Here is a 14,986-nt window from a genome sequence, read left to right as displayed (position 1 = left end):
AATATAAGTAATTAGACACTAATATTTAATTTATGTTAACGACTTACTAAATTAGGATAATATCTCTTTTGTATTACTACTAATGATTCATTATAAGAATTGTGTTATTTTAAATGGCTATCCAGAATGTAAGTTATTTTTTCTATGATGGGGAAAGGGACAGGGTTGTCATATCATCTTGATGTTTGAGGTTCTATTAATTAGTCCAGAACCAAAACTTGACTTCATTAAGATAAATCACTTTAAAAAATTGTATAAAGTGCATTAAAATTATATTGGGTAAAGAAGTACAAGAGCTGTGTAACAATTTTTATTTTATTTACATATTAACAGTATAACACACATCTTTCTTATTAGCACAATGCAATTTAAATAAAATGTAGAATATTTTTGAATACAAGGTAACATATCATTTCTTCAAGAACACAACTAGTGTATAATTTGAAAAAAATCGGTTTTGACCATGTTATTGAAATAAATTTATGTACAAGCTTTGTACTTTGTAACTCGTACTTTGTATAGCTATGTTATATATTATTTATAAATTAATTATGAGCTTTCAATCATGTTTTTATTATTAAAGGTAATTTTTTAATGAATTCAAAAAATTTCCCATTACAGTGAATATTAACAAGTTTGAAAAGTTTATAATACATTTCTAATAATATTTTAAAATAACTAAATATATTTTTTAACATATTTGGAAGAAACTCAGTTCATTGTAGCACATGTGTCCATTCACGAAGCAGTTGTATGTACAAGATGTCAACTAAGAACTAACACAATTTCCTTGTGGTATTTTATTTTTGTCCGCATACGTTTGATACTTTTTTTAGTTTCAATAAGCGATACATAATTTCACTTTTCCATTATTTTATAATTTACCAAGTGGGTGTTCTTTTGTATAACATATTTTTTTAATTGAAGAATTTTTAAAGTTTTTTTTGAAAAAACAAATTTTTAGCACTTTTTAACAAGCAGTTTGAAAAGTTCATTGTCATCTTTATCTTCATAATAACAATTATCATATGAGAAAAATATCTTATATTTTCACATTTTTAGCTGATTGTTTTAACCTGATAGATGTTCTTGCAAAATGTAGTGATAGTGTTGTTTTCTTGAATTTATTTGCTCTTTCTTTGTATTAAAAAAAATCTTGTCCATCTTAAGATTGTTATTATTGTTTAGTCTGCTTTCTTGTCCTTATTTTTATATCCGTATAAAAAATCACATACAGTAAAAGGAGCAGGTACAATTTAATCATAGCAAAGTTAGCAACTAAACGCACCCAGCAGTAAGACACTTAACTGGACATGATTGAATCGCAGAGCAGTTGTTCTGATTCTTCTTCGCTCAACTCAATGCTAATAAAGGCTCATAAAGCTCCTTTGGTGAGGTGAGGCCTTTTTGTTTCTTGGTGTTCTCTTTGGTCTGATGATGCGTTTTATACTTTTCTAGTTTGAGTTTCGCCTTTGACAGTTTTGTCTGTGGTTCGGTGGCAGCATCGAGGTACTGTAATTGTTCGAAGATATTCTTCGGTGCAGAATCACCAGGCCTTACCACAGGCTGTAACTCACTACCGGACGTCGAGTTGGGGTTGACGTAAACAACATAGAACTCGGAGTAGGATGACTTCGTTGGAGTGCTGATGTCGGCAAAGTCCTTGAAGTTTGCAAAGAAGTCACCTCCTTGTCTGAAGGTCGGGAGGGGATTGGCGGGGTAGTAGGAGGGTCTCCCGTGGCCATTGTTCCCATGATAGTAGTTGTTGTAGATGTCATCATTCAACAGTTCATCGTTCTCTCCAGGATAGTAAGTACCACCTCGGAGGACCCCAAAGTTTCCAGAACCTAAGACGTTTGAGCTGCGTTCACTCTCAGCAGGGGCGTGGGCAAACGAGTAATCCCTGAATGTTCCCGAGCCAAAGCCGAAAGAGTCGTGTGGTTTGTAGGCAGGCCGAGGATTATATACAGGTTCTTGGTAAAATGGAGGTCTTGAGTGCCCTAATGGAGGAAAGATCGGTGAAAAAGATGGGAAAAAGTGCTGACTGTCTGCCACCTGCTCTCCCTCAGATTCAACCATCTCCGAGGCTTCGGCCACGGAATCTGTTGGCACTGTGGTGTTGGCAGCTCTCCTGTGCCTGACATCCGTGTCATCACCCTGCAGCTCATCCTCTGGTGTGTAGGGAGTCTGGAACACACAATTGATTGTAGTGTACTATGATAGATTAAAGCTTCAAAATGTCTAAACCAAGTGAATGCTTCTCAAGTAGCTGTCTTTTATTAAAAACATGAATGCTGCTAATTTATGCAAATAAATTTGAGAGTAAAGAAACTGAAGAATAGAACATATATTCAATTTAATTATACTGTATCAATCAATTGATGAAGTATAATTGTTGTATCTTTTGTTGATTTATTCATCAAAATGTTTCTCATTGTTACTGGAAATTAATTTTTAAAGTTGGTTTTAAAAGTAATATAGTTTATTGGTATTTTTATTAAAGTTTTTAATTTTAGCCATATTTGTAGGTATAAAATAATGAATGTAACAGACCTGCAAAAATAAATATATTATAAAATAATAAATTGCATTTTAGTTTTTCTTCTTTTTTCCGAAAATCTTGAGCATTGTAGGAAAAGTTACCACTTTTTGAGTCTTAAAATTTATACCACATAGCCTCCTAAAGAATGTAAGACCTAAATCTCTGCAAGGACGTGCTGGACCTTTGATGAACAGTTGATGAAGCGGTTAGAAGATGCGAACTAGAGGATGTGGGTTGTACCCTTCCATCTTGTCTTTCAATTAGGAGCAATCTTGTTTCCTTAAAAATAATGTTGTATAATGCAAGTCGTACAAAGTAACATTCCTGGAAAAGGCCATAATAAAATAATGACAAATATATTTATAATCTAGCCTGAAAAATATTTGTAGATAGAAAACATGTATTATTGCTCTAAAACTTATAATTTGTTAGCATCGGTGCAAAATGAATCTACTTCATTTCATTTTTATCAACACAAAGAAACACCAATTTCTGGATACAACAAAAAACACTTAAGGCAAATTAACCACACTTGCTTTTTGTAATAAGTGTATGTAGTTTGGTTTTCGTGGGAAGTCTTTTCCAAACCTATGAGCAGTCTCTGCAAATCTATTTCAGTGGGTATTAATGTAAATTGCTTTGTAATACTCTTTGTATATAAATACACTAACTATTTAACAATTTGCTATAAGATTAACAATAAAAGTCATTTTAAGAATTTCTATAAAATTTATTTTAATAATAGGATCTAAAATGTTTTAATAAAAAATCAAGTAGCAATAGGAAACTAAAAATAATAAAAAACATTGAGATACAAAGCAGGAAGGATACTAACATATGTGGAGGTCTGCACCAAAGATTTAAGTAGGACAATCTTTTAAGCTGCTGATTTTGGTAATAATAAGAGGTAATAATAGAATAAAGGTTTAAAAAGAGCAGACAACTACTATGTTTCAACTTCTGACATTTTTATGATTTCTTTAAAAAAGACTAAAAAAACCTGGTCTGGTGCTTCTTGGACCCTGAATTTGTCAGATTAAAGACCTTTCCCTACTGTATTAAAAAAGCTAAAGATAAGGTATTTACAACTAAAGAGAATGTTTTGGAGGTACCCAGAACATAACTTTGGGTTTTAAGTGATATGAAAATATCCAATATATATACACGTAATTCGAATCGGTACCTTTTTTTGTTCTTAACAACACAAAAACTTATTCTTGGAAATAATTTGAATTATATCTTTTAACAAAGAATTAAACAGCTGAATTTTAAGTTCAAACTTGGGTTGATACTTTTTAATTCGAGAGTAATGCTTATTTTTAACGTTATTTGGAAAGATTATTTTTAAACTTTCAACATTTTTTAGAATTCGAATGTAGAGTTCATCTCGTTTTCACCTTCCGCTTAGTGAAGCATCTGAAATCTGGTGAAAGCCGGACAATATTAAGTTCTACAAGAGATCATGTCAATGAACACCATTCTGGATATAAATAAAAAAGCAATACGGTTTCAATCTTGCAATACTTTGGGCATTGTTGTACTGGCTAAACTTAACTTTAAAATCTTCCTGGTTGCTTTTCAATTTAGGTGGGTGACTTGCCTAAAAACCAGTGATGTTTAGGAATGAAGTGTACAGTTGTTGTTGACGCACAAGTGGATACAGAAAATTGAATTGGAAATAATATTTGAAACATCTATGTTCTAGCAACATATATAGTGGAGGATTAGACGAACCAATTGGAATGCATAAAATTGCCTAAACCTTGCGCTGTCTTCATTATTAGTAGGGATTGTAAGATCTACCATTCACTGAATGAAGCAGTTAAAGTAAAGAGGGTATTGTGAAATAGAATACCTCAGGGGAGAAGGGCTGACTCCTGGTGATGGCTAAGGTCACGCCAGGATGTACACTTCCTGAAACATAAAATATACTATATATCATGTGTTATGAGTAGGGTTACTTTTCATGAATAACCAATAATACAACCGAATATTTTTCAATTATTCGGATAATTCTTGTCTATTAAAAATGAAATTTCGTACAAAATTTTAAATCCACATATGAATTCGTTCTTGAGACATCTTGCGATAGGCTATGTAACGTCTCAGCCACATGCCTATCATCAAACATGACGTTGCCTAAGTAGAGATGATTACTTGTAAAACTTCTAGTCCATAGGTCAATACCCAGCGGAAACAGACAGACAGGCAAAAGAGAAATTTTGCCAAAACCCATAATAGGTATAAGTAAAATATACAATTTTTCGAGTTTATAGCTGAATTCATTCTCGAGATATCTCTCTGAGTTATAGGCTTTGGTAACATGATAGAGCTTTGTATTTATCCTTTGGATTATAATTAAATTATAAATTTTTTTTAAATCCAACAATTGTAACTTTTTATTGAAAATCGATGGAAATTGTTAATTAGAACTGTTTGCAGAATCTTTTTATAGTGAGCTTACTTGCACAAGTGCATGAGTTAATATTGAAGAAAAGTCGCCAAAGAACGCATACAGAATACCTTTTCATTAACCATAAAATCTTACTGAGTTAAAATCTTTGGGTGAGTCATCACCACACATCATTTCCCAAAATTAAGCAGTGACAAAAATCTCGAGACGGTTTATTAATTAGTGGGTTTATTAATTAGTGTTTTAGTCTGTGTAAAAGCGAATTGCTTGAGGTCAGAATTCCCATACTAGAGACGGTAGAGAACGGCTAGTTGTAGAAATATCTAAGGGAGAAAAGGTGGGATGGAGCACTTTTATAATTAGAAAGAGTCTGAATCTTTGCTGCAAGGTGAGCGCCTGTGTAAATAAGATAGAAAAATTCAAACTTGAATACTAACAGTTTCCAAAAAATAACCCAATGCAGTGTACCATTCCCCCTGTATTGAGGTTGTGCTGTGCATGTCATTTCCATACATTCCCCAGATAAATATTCCATTACCGTCACTGCTTCTTTCCTTGAAATCCCATATTCGATTTTGTTAAGTTTGTTAAGAGTTCGAATCAATTGACTCCCAACCCACTGTAGCCCAAGTCGAACAAGAAAGATATCCAGTACTGGGCTGGTTGCCATGTGTCTGAGATTGAACGCTTTTCATATGAATCAAAATTTCTACAGACACATTTAATGGTCACAAACTCTATGGTAGCTGTGACGTAGGCCTATAATTGTCAAACACGATGAAGAGACCAACAATACCCGTAACTAGGACCCTTTGAGGCTTCTCAGAGTCGGTATCCTTCAGGAGGATCCACTCCTTAGAATGTGTGATGAGCAGGATGAAACTGCCGAACACTTGCTCTTTGATTGTCCTTCAATAGCAAGAGAGCGGTATGCCATCTTTGGTAGTTTGGACAAGGGTGGCGAATTTCCCCAGGAGGACCTGATAGGTTTTTTCGGCGGTTTGTGGAACTTGAGTTCCATGGCTTAAGTGCATGGTAGTAGGCAGCCCCATAGAAGTAGAAGAAGAACCACCAAAGTCCAAGAGATTGGTGATTGGGTGGGGGCCGGAAAGTCCAACGTATGGTTCTCTCTGCATAAGTTAAACAAAACAGGAGTTAGTATTATGGATATAACGGTTCATCCTGAATAAAATCAGTTTAATTTCTGAACTTACTAATAACCTGTGCCCCTTTATACCTGTTTTGTTTATTTTACAGACAATGTAAACAAATACTACAGACTTTAACTCGTAGCCTACTAGTTAAACGCCAATAAAAGTTTACCGTAAAGTAACAGTTCCGTCAATTTTCAGCACTCTGTACCTATATTTCATTTCACACTATTTTATTAAACCCCTTTTTAAAATTGATTGGTTGAGTAACCTATACACACAAGGCTGACCCGATAATAAGGCAGGCGGCCGTGGCAATGCACGAGATGGGAGAAAGCACGACCACTTTCTACCGGTCAGTCCAACTTGACACTGACAGATGGTGGTCATATAGTTTACGACGCCACGCGGTAGGTTGATTATCGAATATCTGACATCTATTTTGCTTCAACGTTAATCGATACGCAAAAATATCGGTGTTTCTCTATCCACAGGTGTCAAGCGAAGCCTGAAATTTCTCGATACGACCGTTTTAAAATATTTAACTGTTTTGCAATAGACAAGTAAATGTGGTTTAGATTCTACTTCTCTATTGCGTACAGATAATAAGTGTAATATTACGTAAAAAGACACTTAACCCTCTATTGTGGATATCCTCGCATGACAAGGTACCCAGACATCATTACCATTTGAATAACCAAAATTACATGCCTTTAGCAGCACTCGTGCCGACACACGGTGGGCGGGGCGGAGCGCTTGTGCGCGTAGGACGATACGAGCAACCAGGTGATCAATCATCCAGGATTAACACACTTCTTTATTAGATTAGTGTCGCACTGATTTACACGACTGAGCAGAACATGACAAATGTGCTCGCTGTCCGATTAACTGTTACGCTGCATAACTTCTCTTGCTAAACAGAACAGAAAAAGGACAGATTGTTTATGTAGAAACGAATAAATTCGTAATGGAAACGTAGTAATTTTGCTACTAAGGGAACGCCCTTGCGGAACCCTTGCTTTTTGCCTTTTCTGTGTTAGTTAAGAATTGTTTTGTCATTTTTGGACATTTGGATAAGAATTGTTCATCAAGAAGTCCTGGCCGGTTATCTTAGCGTTTTAGAAGACTTATAAAACTGTTCACTGTTAGGGCTTCCAGGGTGCGTACTCTTCCATTTAAAAATGAAGGAATTGTTACTTCGATTCTATACAAAATATATTCTTTATTAAAAGTTTTACCAAGCAAACTTTACTATTACATGTCATTTTATTATTTATTCATTTATGTTTATGAGACGAAATTTGTAAAATTCACTGATAGAATAACCCAGATTTGTTTCGCCCTTTCCCGCTGTTCTCTATCTCCAGAAATTATCACACATACGTGTCTTATTATCCCGATCATTAAAGACTAAAATCTCCCAATCTAATTACTGAAAAGCAGTTAATCTCTCAGACAAAACCATTATTCCCCAAACGTCCCGGAACTTTCTCTTGTTGGCCTTTTCTCCAGCCCTCCTCGATGTTCAAAAATGCAGATCTTTACTTTCACCATCATATTAATAGAGCGAAATATTATAATTGTATCATACTGGGTGGCGCAAAAAGGATGGTCGGATTTGAACTGCGTAGTACCAGTGGAAGGTGAGGAGGGTGGACCACTGCCGGCCGTCTGCAAGTCGGCCATTACACCCAGTTTGCCACGAGATGGCGTAGTGGACGGTCGAGCATCGTGTTTTTGCTGTGGAACAGTTTTTCAGAAATAATGAATCTTTTATTACTCTGCAACGATTGTTTCGACAACGTTTTGGTGTGTGTAGCGCGTGATGAACCCATTCCAGATCGCAGATCCATATCACGTTGGGTGGCTGCATTACGGACAACAGGGTCTGTCATGAGTGGTAAATCTACTGGGCGTCCACGTACGGCAGTTACTCCACAGAACATTGAGAATGTTAGAGCGTCAGTGTTTCACAGTCCGCGTCGTTCCACCAGGCGTCGTGCTCAAACTTTAGGCCTCAGCCGTCTTTCGTTGCAGCGCATTTTAAGCCGTGAGTTACAGTTTCATCCATACAAAATTATGATCACGCAAAAGCTCTATGATCGTGATTTTGAGCACCGAAGACGATTTTGTGAAACAATGTTGGACATTTTGTACTCTAATAATGATGTTGTGCTTTTAATGTCAGATAAAGCCCATTTCCATTTAGACGGCTATGTCAACAAACAACACTGTAGGTATTGGTCAGCAACTAATCCCAGAGAATTGCACCAAAAGCCTCTTCATAGTGCTAAAGTAACAGTCTGGTGTCGAATGTCAAAATTGGGGATTGTTGGTCCTTAATTTTTTGAGGAGAACAACGCTACAGTCACTGTGCACTCGGAACGTTACGTTAACATGCTACGTAGCTTTTTGGGGCCGAAACTGCGAGAGTTACGTGTAAATCGAGATCGAATTTGGTTTCAACAGGACGGGGCCACGGCCCACACAGCCAATGACTCCATGTGTGTCTTAAGGCGGATGTTCCCCCACCACATCATCTCGCGTTTTGGAGATGTCCACTGGCCCGCTAGATCACCTGACCTCTCAGCCTGTGATTTTTTTTCTTTGGGGATACCTAAAGTCAAAAGTCTACGTAAACAAGCCCCGAAACTTAATTGATCTGAAGGAGGCAATCAGAGTGGAAATTATGGCAATTCAAGAAGAAACTGTAATGAAAGTGATGGAAAATTTCAAGGAAAGACTTGTGGAATGCATCACCGAGGAACGACACCATCTTCCGGAAGTTATTTTCCGTACATGAATTTTGGAGGTTATTTCTTGTAATTGGGTGCCTGGGAGCATTTAGTTACGTAATTGAATAAAATTAATTTGTAAAACTGATGGAGTTATAGTTATTTAAAATCCGACCATCCTTTTTGCGCCACCCAGTATTAGCCTTAGACTCCTTATGAACATAATGACATGTCCCTTAAGAATGTACTGTAATTTGAATTCTTCCACTGAATCTTAGGATTTTCCCACAAATTTATTAATATACTTAAAACGTAGTTATGACGTTTTACAATAGTTTAGTTGTTATGTTACTGGCAAAAAATCGTAAATATTCTTATGGAGCATTGCAGGGTATTTTATACACTATGATTGATATACACTCGTAATATTGCACTAGCTAGGCCGTAGTTCATGAAATATTTATATTATATCTTTAATATTGTAATACATAAACGGGTTGCAATCTTTATAAAACATAGATAATTATGATTCTCAAGTATTTTGATGATCAATTTCTCCAGTACCACCTGATCAGTGGCATATCCAAGATTTGAGTCTGGGTTGAGTAGGGTTTCCAAGTGATTTCCAAGGTAAATCAAATTAATTCATATTATCTCAGTAGATTCGAGAATGTCTAAATTCGTTTCTTAGGCATACGGCATATTAGGCATACTACCATCGTACTAACAATACACATACCGCTATTGGATATAATATGGAACATGAAATTATAAAAAGTGGTACAAAAATCATTGAGCCGCGAAGTTTGAATGAGCGTATACTGAATATTCTCGTGTAAACATACAAACCACACGCTGTGTAAGAGGTTTCGCTAAGGCCGCGAGAAAATTTCAAGCTTATAGCTAGCTATACTAAATGCGTTACTATGTCACATGTTCAAATGCAATACGGTTGTACTCAGTTTTTTTACAAATTTAGTTACTCTGCGAATTTCTCGTTGTTATCAATAAGACAAATGTTAAAATGTTCACTAATGCTCAGCCAAACCTTATGAAGTGCATACACCATCAACAAACTCGATATTGCCTACATAGAAAATTAGCTTCGTGCAAAATTGTAAGTCAAAATATCAGTTCGTTTTCGAGATATCGTGGGAACAGACAGATGTACAGAAATAAAATGTTCTAGCCCGAGAAATAGGCTTCGCTAACGCTCAGCCAATAAATTAAGGCTTTGGTTTTGGTTTCTAATTATTGGTTCCCCGATTTCAAACAGACCCTAGAGACCGATTGGCTAGCAAGGAACAGTGAAGTGGAGACGATAGCCACATGTCGTCCCGCGGGACTTTCCCCGCAGTTTCGTGCGGTCGGTCAGGCCTGTTGTAACCGGACGAGGATTATGCAGTCGGACGAGTGAGTGTGTTCTGTGTTGTAGAGAAGAGGATTATATCAGGTGAGGTACAAAGAGGTTCTGACCACAATACCCGTCCTGTATTGACCACTCACTCCACTACTCTATGGACACACGTCTACATTCAGAGCCTGCCGAAGCTGATGTGTGATGCAACATTGTTTACGGTGAATTAGAGGTGATTGATCCGCGATCTGTGCCGTCACTGAGATTGAAAGACAATAAAGAATTGAATGACAACACATTAATTCTATGAATAGCGCTTTGAAGCAAATTATATTGTAATAGTTATTTATAGTTTTTTGTAGGAATGTGCTTGTTGGTAATATATTTATTTTATTAAGTAAAATTTTAAATGGCCGACATTAAAACACTTGCCGACATTGTGATTTCATGCAAGTACCTTTTTTATAAATCTTACTTTGTACAGATATAGACTTTTCCTTGAATAAGAAATCTATACAGGCGGTTAAAGTTAATTAACAAGGGAACAACACAAATAACTAAATTTAGTTTACCAAGAGTCGTGTTCTTGCAAAGAAAGCACAACCAAGAATACCACCTAAATTCCTACAACAGTTTAAACTTACATATCTTTATTACGGTAGACAATAAAATACACTGCATTGCAAATCTCTGAGATACGAGAAATTTTGAAAGACTTATCACAGTTTTCTGTATGTAAACATACAAAAATGTACATGTCTTTGCCAGTATTTCCCACAGACACAGCTTCGATATCTGTCAATTAAATTTTAACAAGGCTTGAAGAACATGTGACAATTTAGTAGTTAAATATGTGAGTAAAAGTTAAATATACCCTTCAAAAATAATGTGGAATTATTTTTAGATTCTGTGCCATGAAACAGAGAAGAGAGGAATTGGACTGGATAGGACTGAATATTCTGAATAAATGCTATAATAATTATGGTGTTACTCTTATTATCTTGATGGGTTTGTTAATATTTTTGCAATGCGACATGACGACAATCGTAATTGTACAACATATAGAAGTACTGTCGAGGAATTAATTGATGAATATTTAATAAATGTATCGGATAAAATCAACGATAAGTATGATAAATTAAGGAAAACAAATTTTGGAATTCTATATAATTCAGTAAACCTTCTAAAAACAGATTACTTCCACGCATGTGAACAATTCTTACAATTTATTACGGACACATAAATATACATTTAAAATTAGAAATGCAATAATCACAAATATCATTAAATATAAGCGACCAAAGACTAAAAGAAATTGACTCACTATTTAATTGTATTAAATTACCGAGAAATAGTAATAGTGTGAAAACGTAACTATTGCTTACAAGATGGATAAGGTTTGTTCTGTTTTTATGTTACAGTATTGCAGCTGGCAATATAACTGGATGACGAACGAATATTAATGGTTCATTTAGTGGTGTATGGTGATGGGCCGAAAATCTTTAAGGTTGATGGTTGAAAGACGTGAACATCTATAAAGGTGGTCCATTCTTTTGTGGTTGGTTTATTTTTTAAATTTCAGAGTCTTATTTCTTTAAGATAACTTCTGAAACTACTGAAGATAAGGATGTACATTTCGTACAGCGTACGGATTATACCTCAGTGAATCATCACGTCATTGGATGACATGTGTTTTATACTTATTTAAGAGAAGGAAATGTTGCTGCCACGAAACTTGATCATGAACCGGCCTAAAAAGATCACAAAATAGTTAGCTTTAAACCGAAGCAATAGTTAATACAATAAACACTGCTTCAACAGAAGGGTTGCGCTCGTACAACTTCGCATCTGGTTTTATTATCAAATCTAAAATATAAGAACTGAATTACTTTTATAATTTGCTGTATATTTTGTATATCAATATATTAATATTAATAATTATAAGAAAGTATTCTGTTAAGAACTGTTATAATACGCAAAATTATAATACTTAAAGACAGAGATTGCGGGAATTTGTCTTCGTGACTGAGGTAGGCTAATTTGTCTAATGGATATCATCCCACTTATACCGAAAGTGGGTGTTTAATTCAGCTACGAATGAAAAATCGAATGTGTTTATTTATGATTGTTTCATTGTAACGTTCTATATTAATAATTTGTAATAATCGGTTTACTCTAATTGCTCTTAGAACAATAAATAATGTTTACCTCAAGGGGATGTGTGACTAAAATTGAAAAAGTGAACGCAACCGAATACTAATTACCATACCATAAGTATCTATATATATATATATATATATATATATATATATATATATATATATATATATATATATAAAAAAAAAAAATGTAAATGTCTCCAAATATGCTCCTACAGTCTTAAGGAAGGAATCTTAGTTAAGAGAGGAGTTTTGTTCGAGACATCACGTCATGTTGTCTCTATGTATGAAACTGTAGACCATGCAGCCACCGGGTCTCCGCCGTCTCTGGCTCACGCTATTGTGTATTAGTAACAGCTGTCTGGGGGTGAGAGTGGGTGCCAGACTTCAACTTGGTAAAAAAGTTGAAGATCTTGCATTTTTACAGCTACTATCCTGGACTCAGAGATGAATAGTAAAAGCTATTTTGAATAACAAAAAGCTCCTATTGCAAACCGGCAGTAGCGGGAGAGAAAGGGAGAACGACTACAAGTCATCATTGCCTAAGAGCATCGATGGTCCAGAATGGTGAATGTCTGATGTCAAATTACTCGTACTTTGAGTGCCCATGTTTGCAGCTGTTCTACATAAAACCTTTCACTTAATTAGCCTAGCCCCTCGTTTCTGCATTTGCTGTTGTCATTATAGTTTTGTTACCTGTACTCGATATGGTCGTTGCACTCAGTTAAGTTTTTGTTATGAGTAATACTGTATGTTTATGAATATATAATCCTATCACAAAAATGTACTAGCAGCTCAAGCATTTGTCCTATGTTTACATAAAAAGTGTACTACAAATAAGTTCAGTATGGTGAGAGATAATAAAGTGGTGTGATTTCTCTGAAAAATATACAGCCATTTGCTGACTCTCAATGAAATTTCCCCTATTCCCCAAGATATTTAAGGTAGAAGTACGCTAGACCACATGTCGCATAACAGGCTTCGTCGATGTTGCATAAAGCAATTTCAAGTCTATAGCATATTTCAGTCTCGAGATGTCTTGCGGGCGGACAATCCGACAAAAAGAACTTTTACCACCCTCCGGCAGACAGAACAGAACTTTTGCCAGCCTACTGAATAGGTAGGCTTTAATTACGCTCAGCCAAATCCCGAGCATAGACAAACACCATCTTCGAATTAGTGGCTTTGCAGTTTCATGCAAATTGAAAGTCTACAGATGCAATCGCTCACCTTAAGCCGTCATCAAACACGTCGCTGCCTGTACGGAAATGAAGTTACATACACAATTTAAAGCCCATAGTTATAATTCATTCTTCAGGTATCCAGTGGAAACAGATGCATACACTCTATATTGTCTATATACAAATAAATCGGTAGTACGGAGTATTCAAGAACCCACAAAACGTAAATTTCCGACCAGTCTATTAAAATTTCAAATGATTGTGCCCATGGATTGACATGCACCATCATTGAACGCATACGAAATTTCATGCTTAAGCCTACGGTCCAGTTTGTTCTCGAGAGATAAATACATAAAATATTTACAGTCCATGATTCTTAGGAGCAACCATTTTTCGCTCATTTGGCTCTCGATGCCCCAAATTCCATCTTGAGAAAATAATTATTTTAGAAATAGTTTATTTGATGTATAATATTCAAGACCTTCAGACGGCCTTTTTTGTCAGGACTGTCGTAGTTTTCACATCCCTGCTGCCGCGTCAACACATTTTTCAAAGTTATATTGAATACGGTCTGTGTCTAAACAAATACAGTTGAGATCTTCCTCTGAAATTTTTTCACACAGATGGATTACTAAAAAGTGTTTAATCAGAGTTATCATTGAAAGGTATTGCATGATTTATTTTGGCAGTAACGCCTTACACCGGGTATATCGGAGTGAATATAATGAAGTCCGTAAGTGGTGTGAGAGAAACGTGAGGCCAAAAACTGGTGCTGCGTCGTGAGTCCGTTCATCTCCTACAATGTTAGCATGTTCATTGTTAGCATTTTTACCACTCAAATAATAATAAATTTAAAACAAAACTTAAAAATGTATTCTCAAAGTCTAGACGACGCCTTGTTAACGATAACGAAACAAACCATATTAGACTAGTAACATTATTTAAGTGATTGTTTTGATAATTATACGCCGAATCACGTAAGGTGAATAAACAAACTACCAATATCTTATACAACAACATCATGAAATGTGTACATTTGAGTACCTGATAAAGTGTATTTTCTTCTACACTCGGGATTTCTTACATTCGAGAAAATGCATTGTAACATACATGTAGGCTACTATCTATTACAAAATGGAAAAATATATTTAACTGACCGTTGATGTTTCATCAAGTAATCAGTACACAGGAAAATATTTTTTTCCCTACAGTAAACAAGGCTAGACTAACACTCTTTGTATAAGAAGAGTTACTATTGTTTCCAGACTAAACATTTAGTTCGGAACTAATTATTTGAATACCGTATAATCTTTAAAGTTATTTTGGATAAAAACAAAGTTAGTTTTAAAGTTATACAAGTGTAACGGTGTAAGTGGTCCTAACTATTTTTCATAAATAATATCGTTTTTAAAATCGTAAACATTGTTTAGGCTGATTTGGGATTCGCT

At 35.3% G+C, this 14,986-nt stretch overlaps 1 protein-coding gene across 1 annotated transcript in view; it reads right to left on the bottom strand.

Moving 5' to 3' along the window:
- Window positions 1-297: 297 nt before the first annotated feature.
- LOC124352737 overlaps window positions 298-14,986 on the bottom strand; it is an 82,138-nt gene continuing 67,449 nt past the window's right edge. Inside the window, exons 3-4 of the mRNA XM_046802376.1 lie at window positions 4,398-4,456; window positions 298-2,187 (exon numbers count right to left, since the gene is read on the bottom strand). Of these exons, the coding sequence (XP_046658332.1) occupies window positions 1,354-2,187; window positions 4,398-4,456 (893 nt within the window). The 3' untranslated portion in view covers window positions 298-1,353. The remainder of the gene's footprint in view (window positions 2,188-4,397; window positions 4,457-14,986) is intronic.

Source organism: Homalodisca vitripennis, chromosome 1 (genome assembly GCF_021130785.1).
Source record: "Homalodisca vitripennis isolate AUS2020 chromosome 1, UT_GWSS_2.1, whole genome shotgun sequence".
Classification (NCBI taxonomy): domain Eukaryota; kingdom Metazoa; phylum Arthropoda; class Insecta; order Hemiptera; family Cicadellidae; genus Homalodisca; species Homalodisca vitripennis.
Note: the sequence above shows the minus strand (reverse complement) of the source record. Positions and strands in the feature narration are given on the sequence as shown.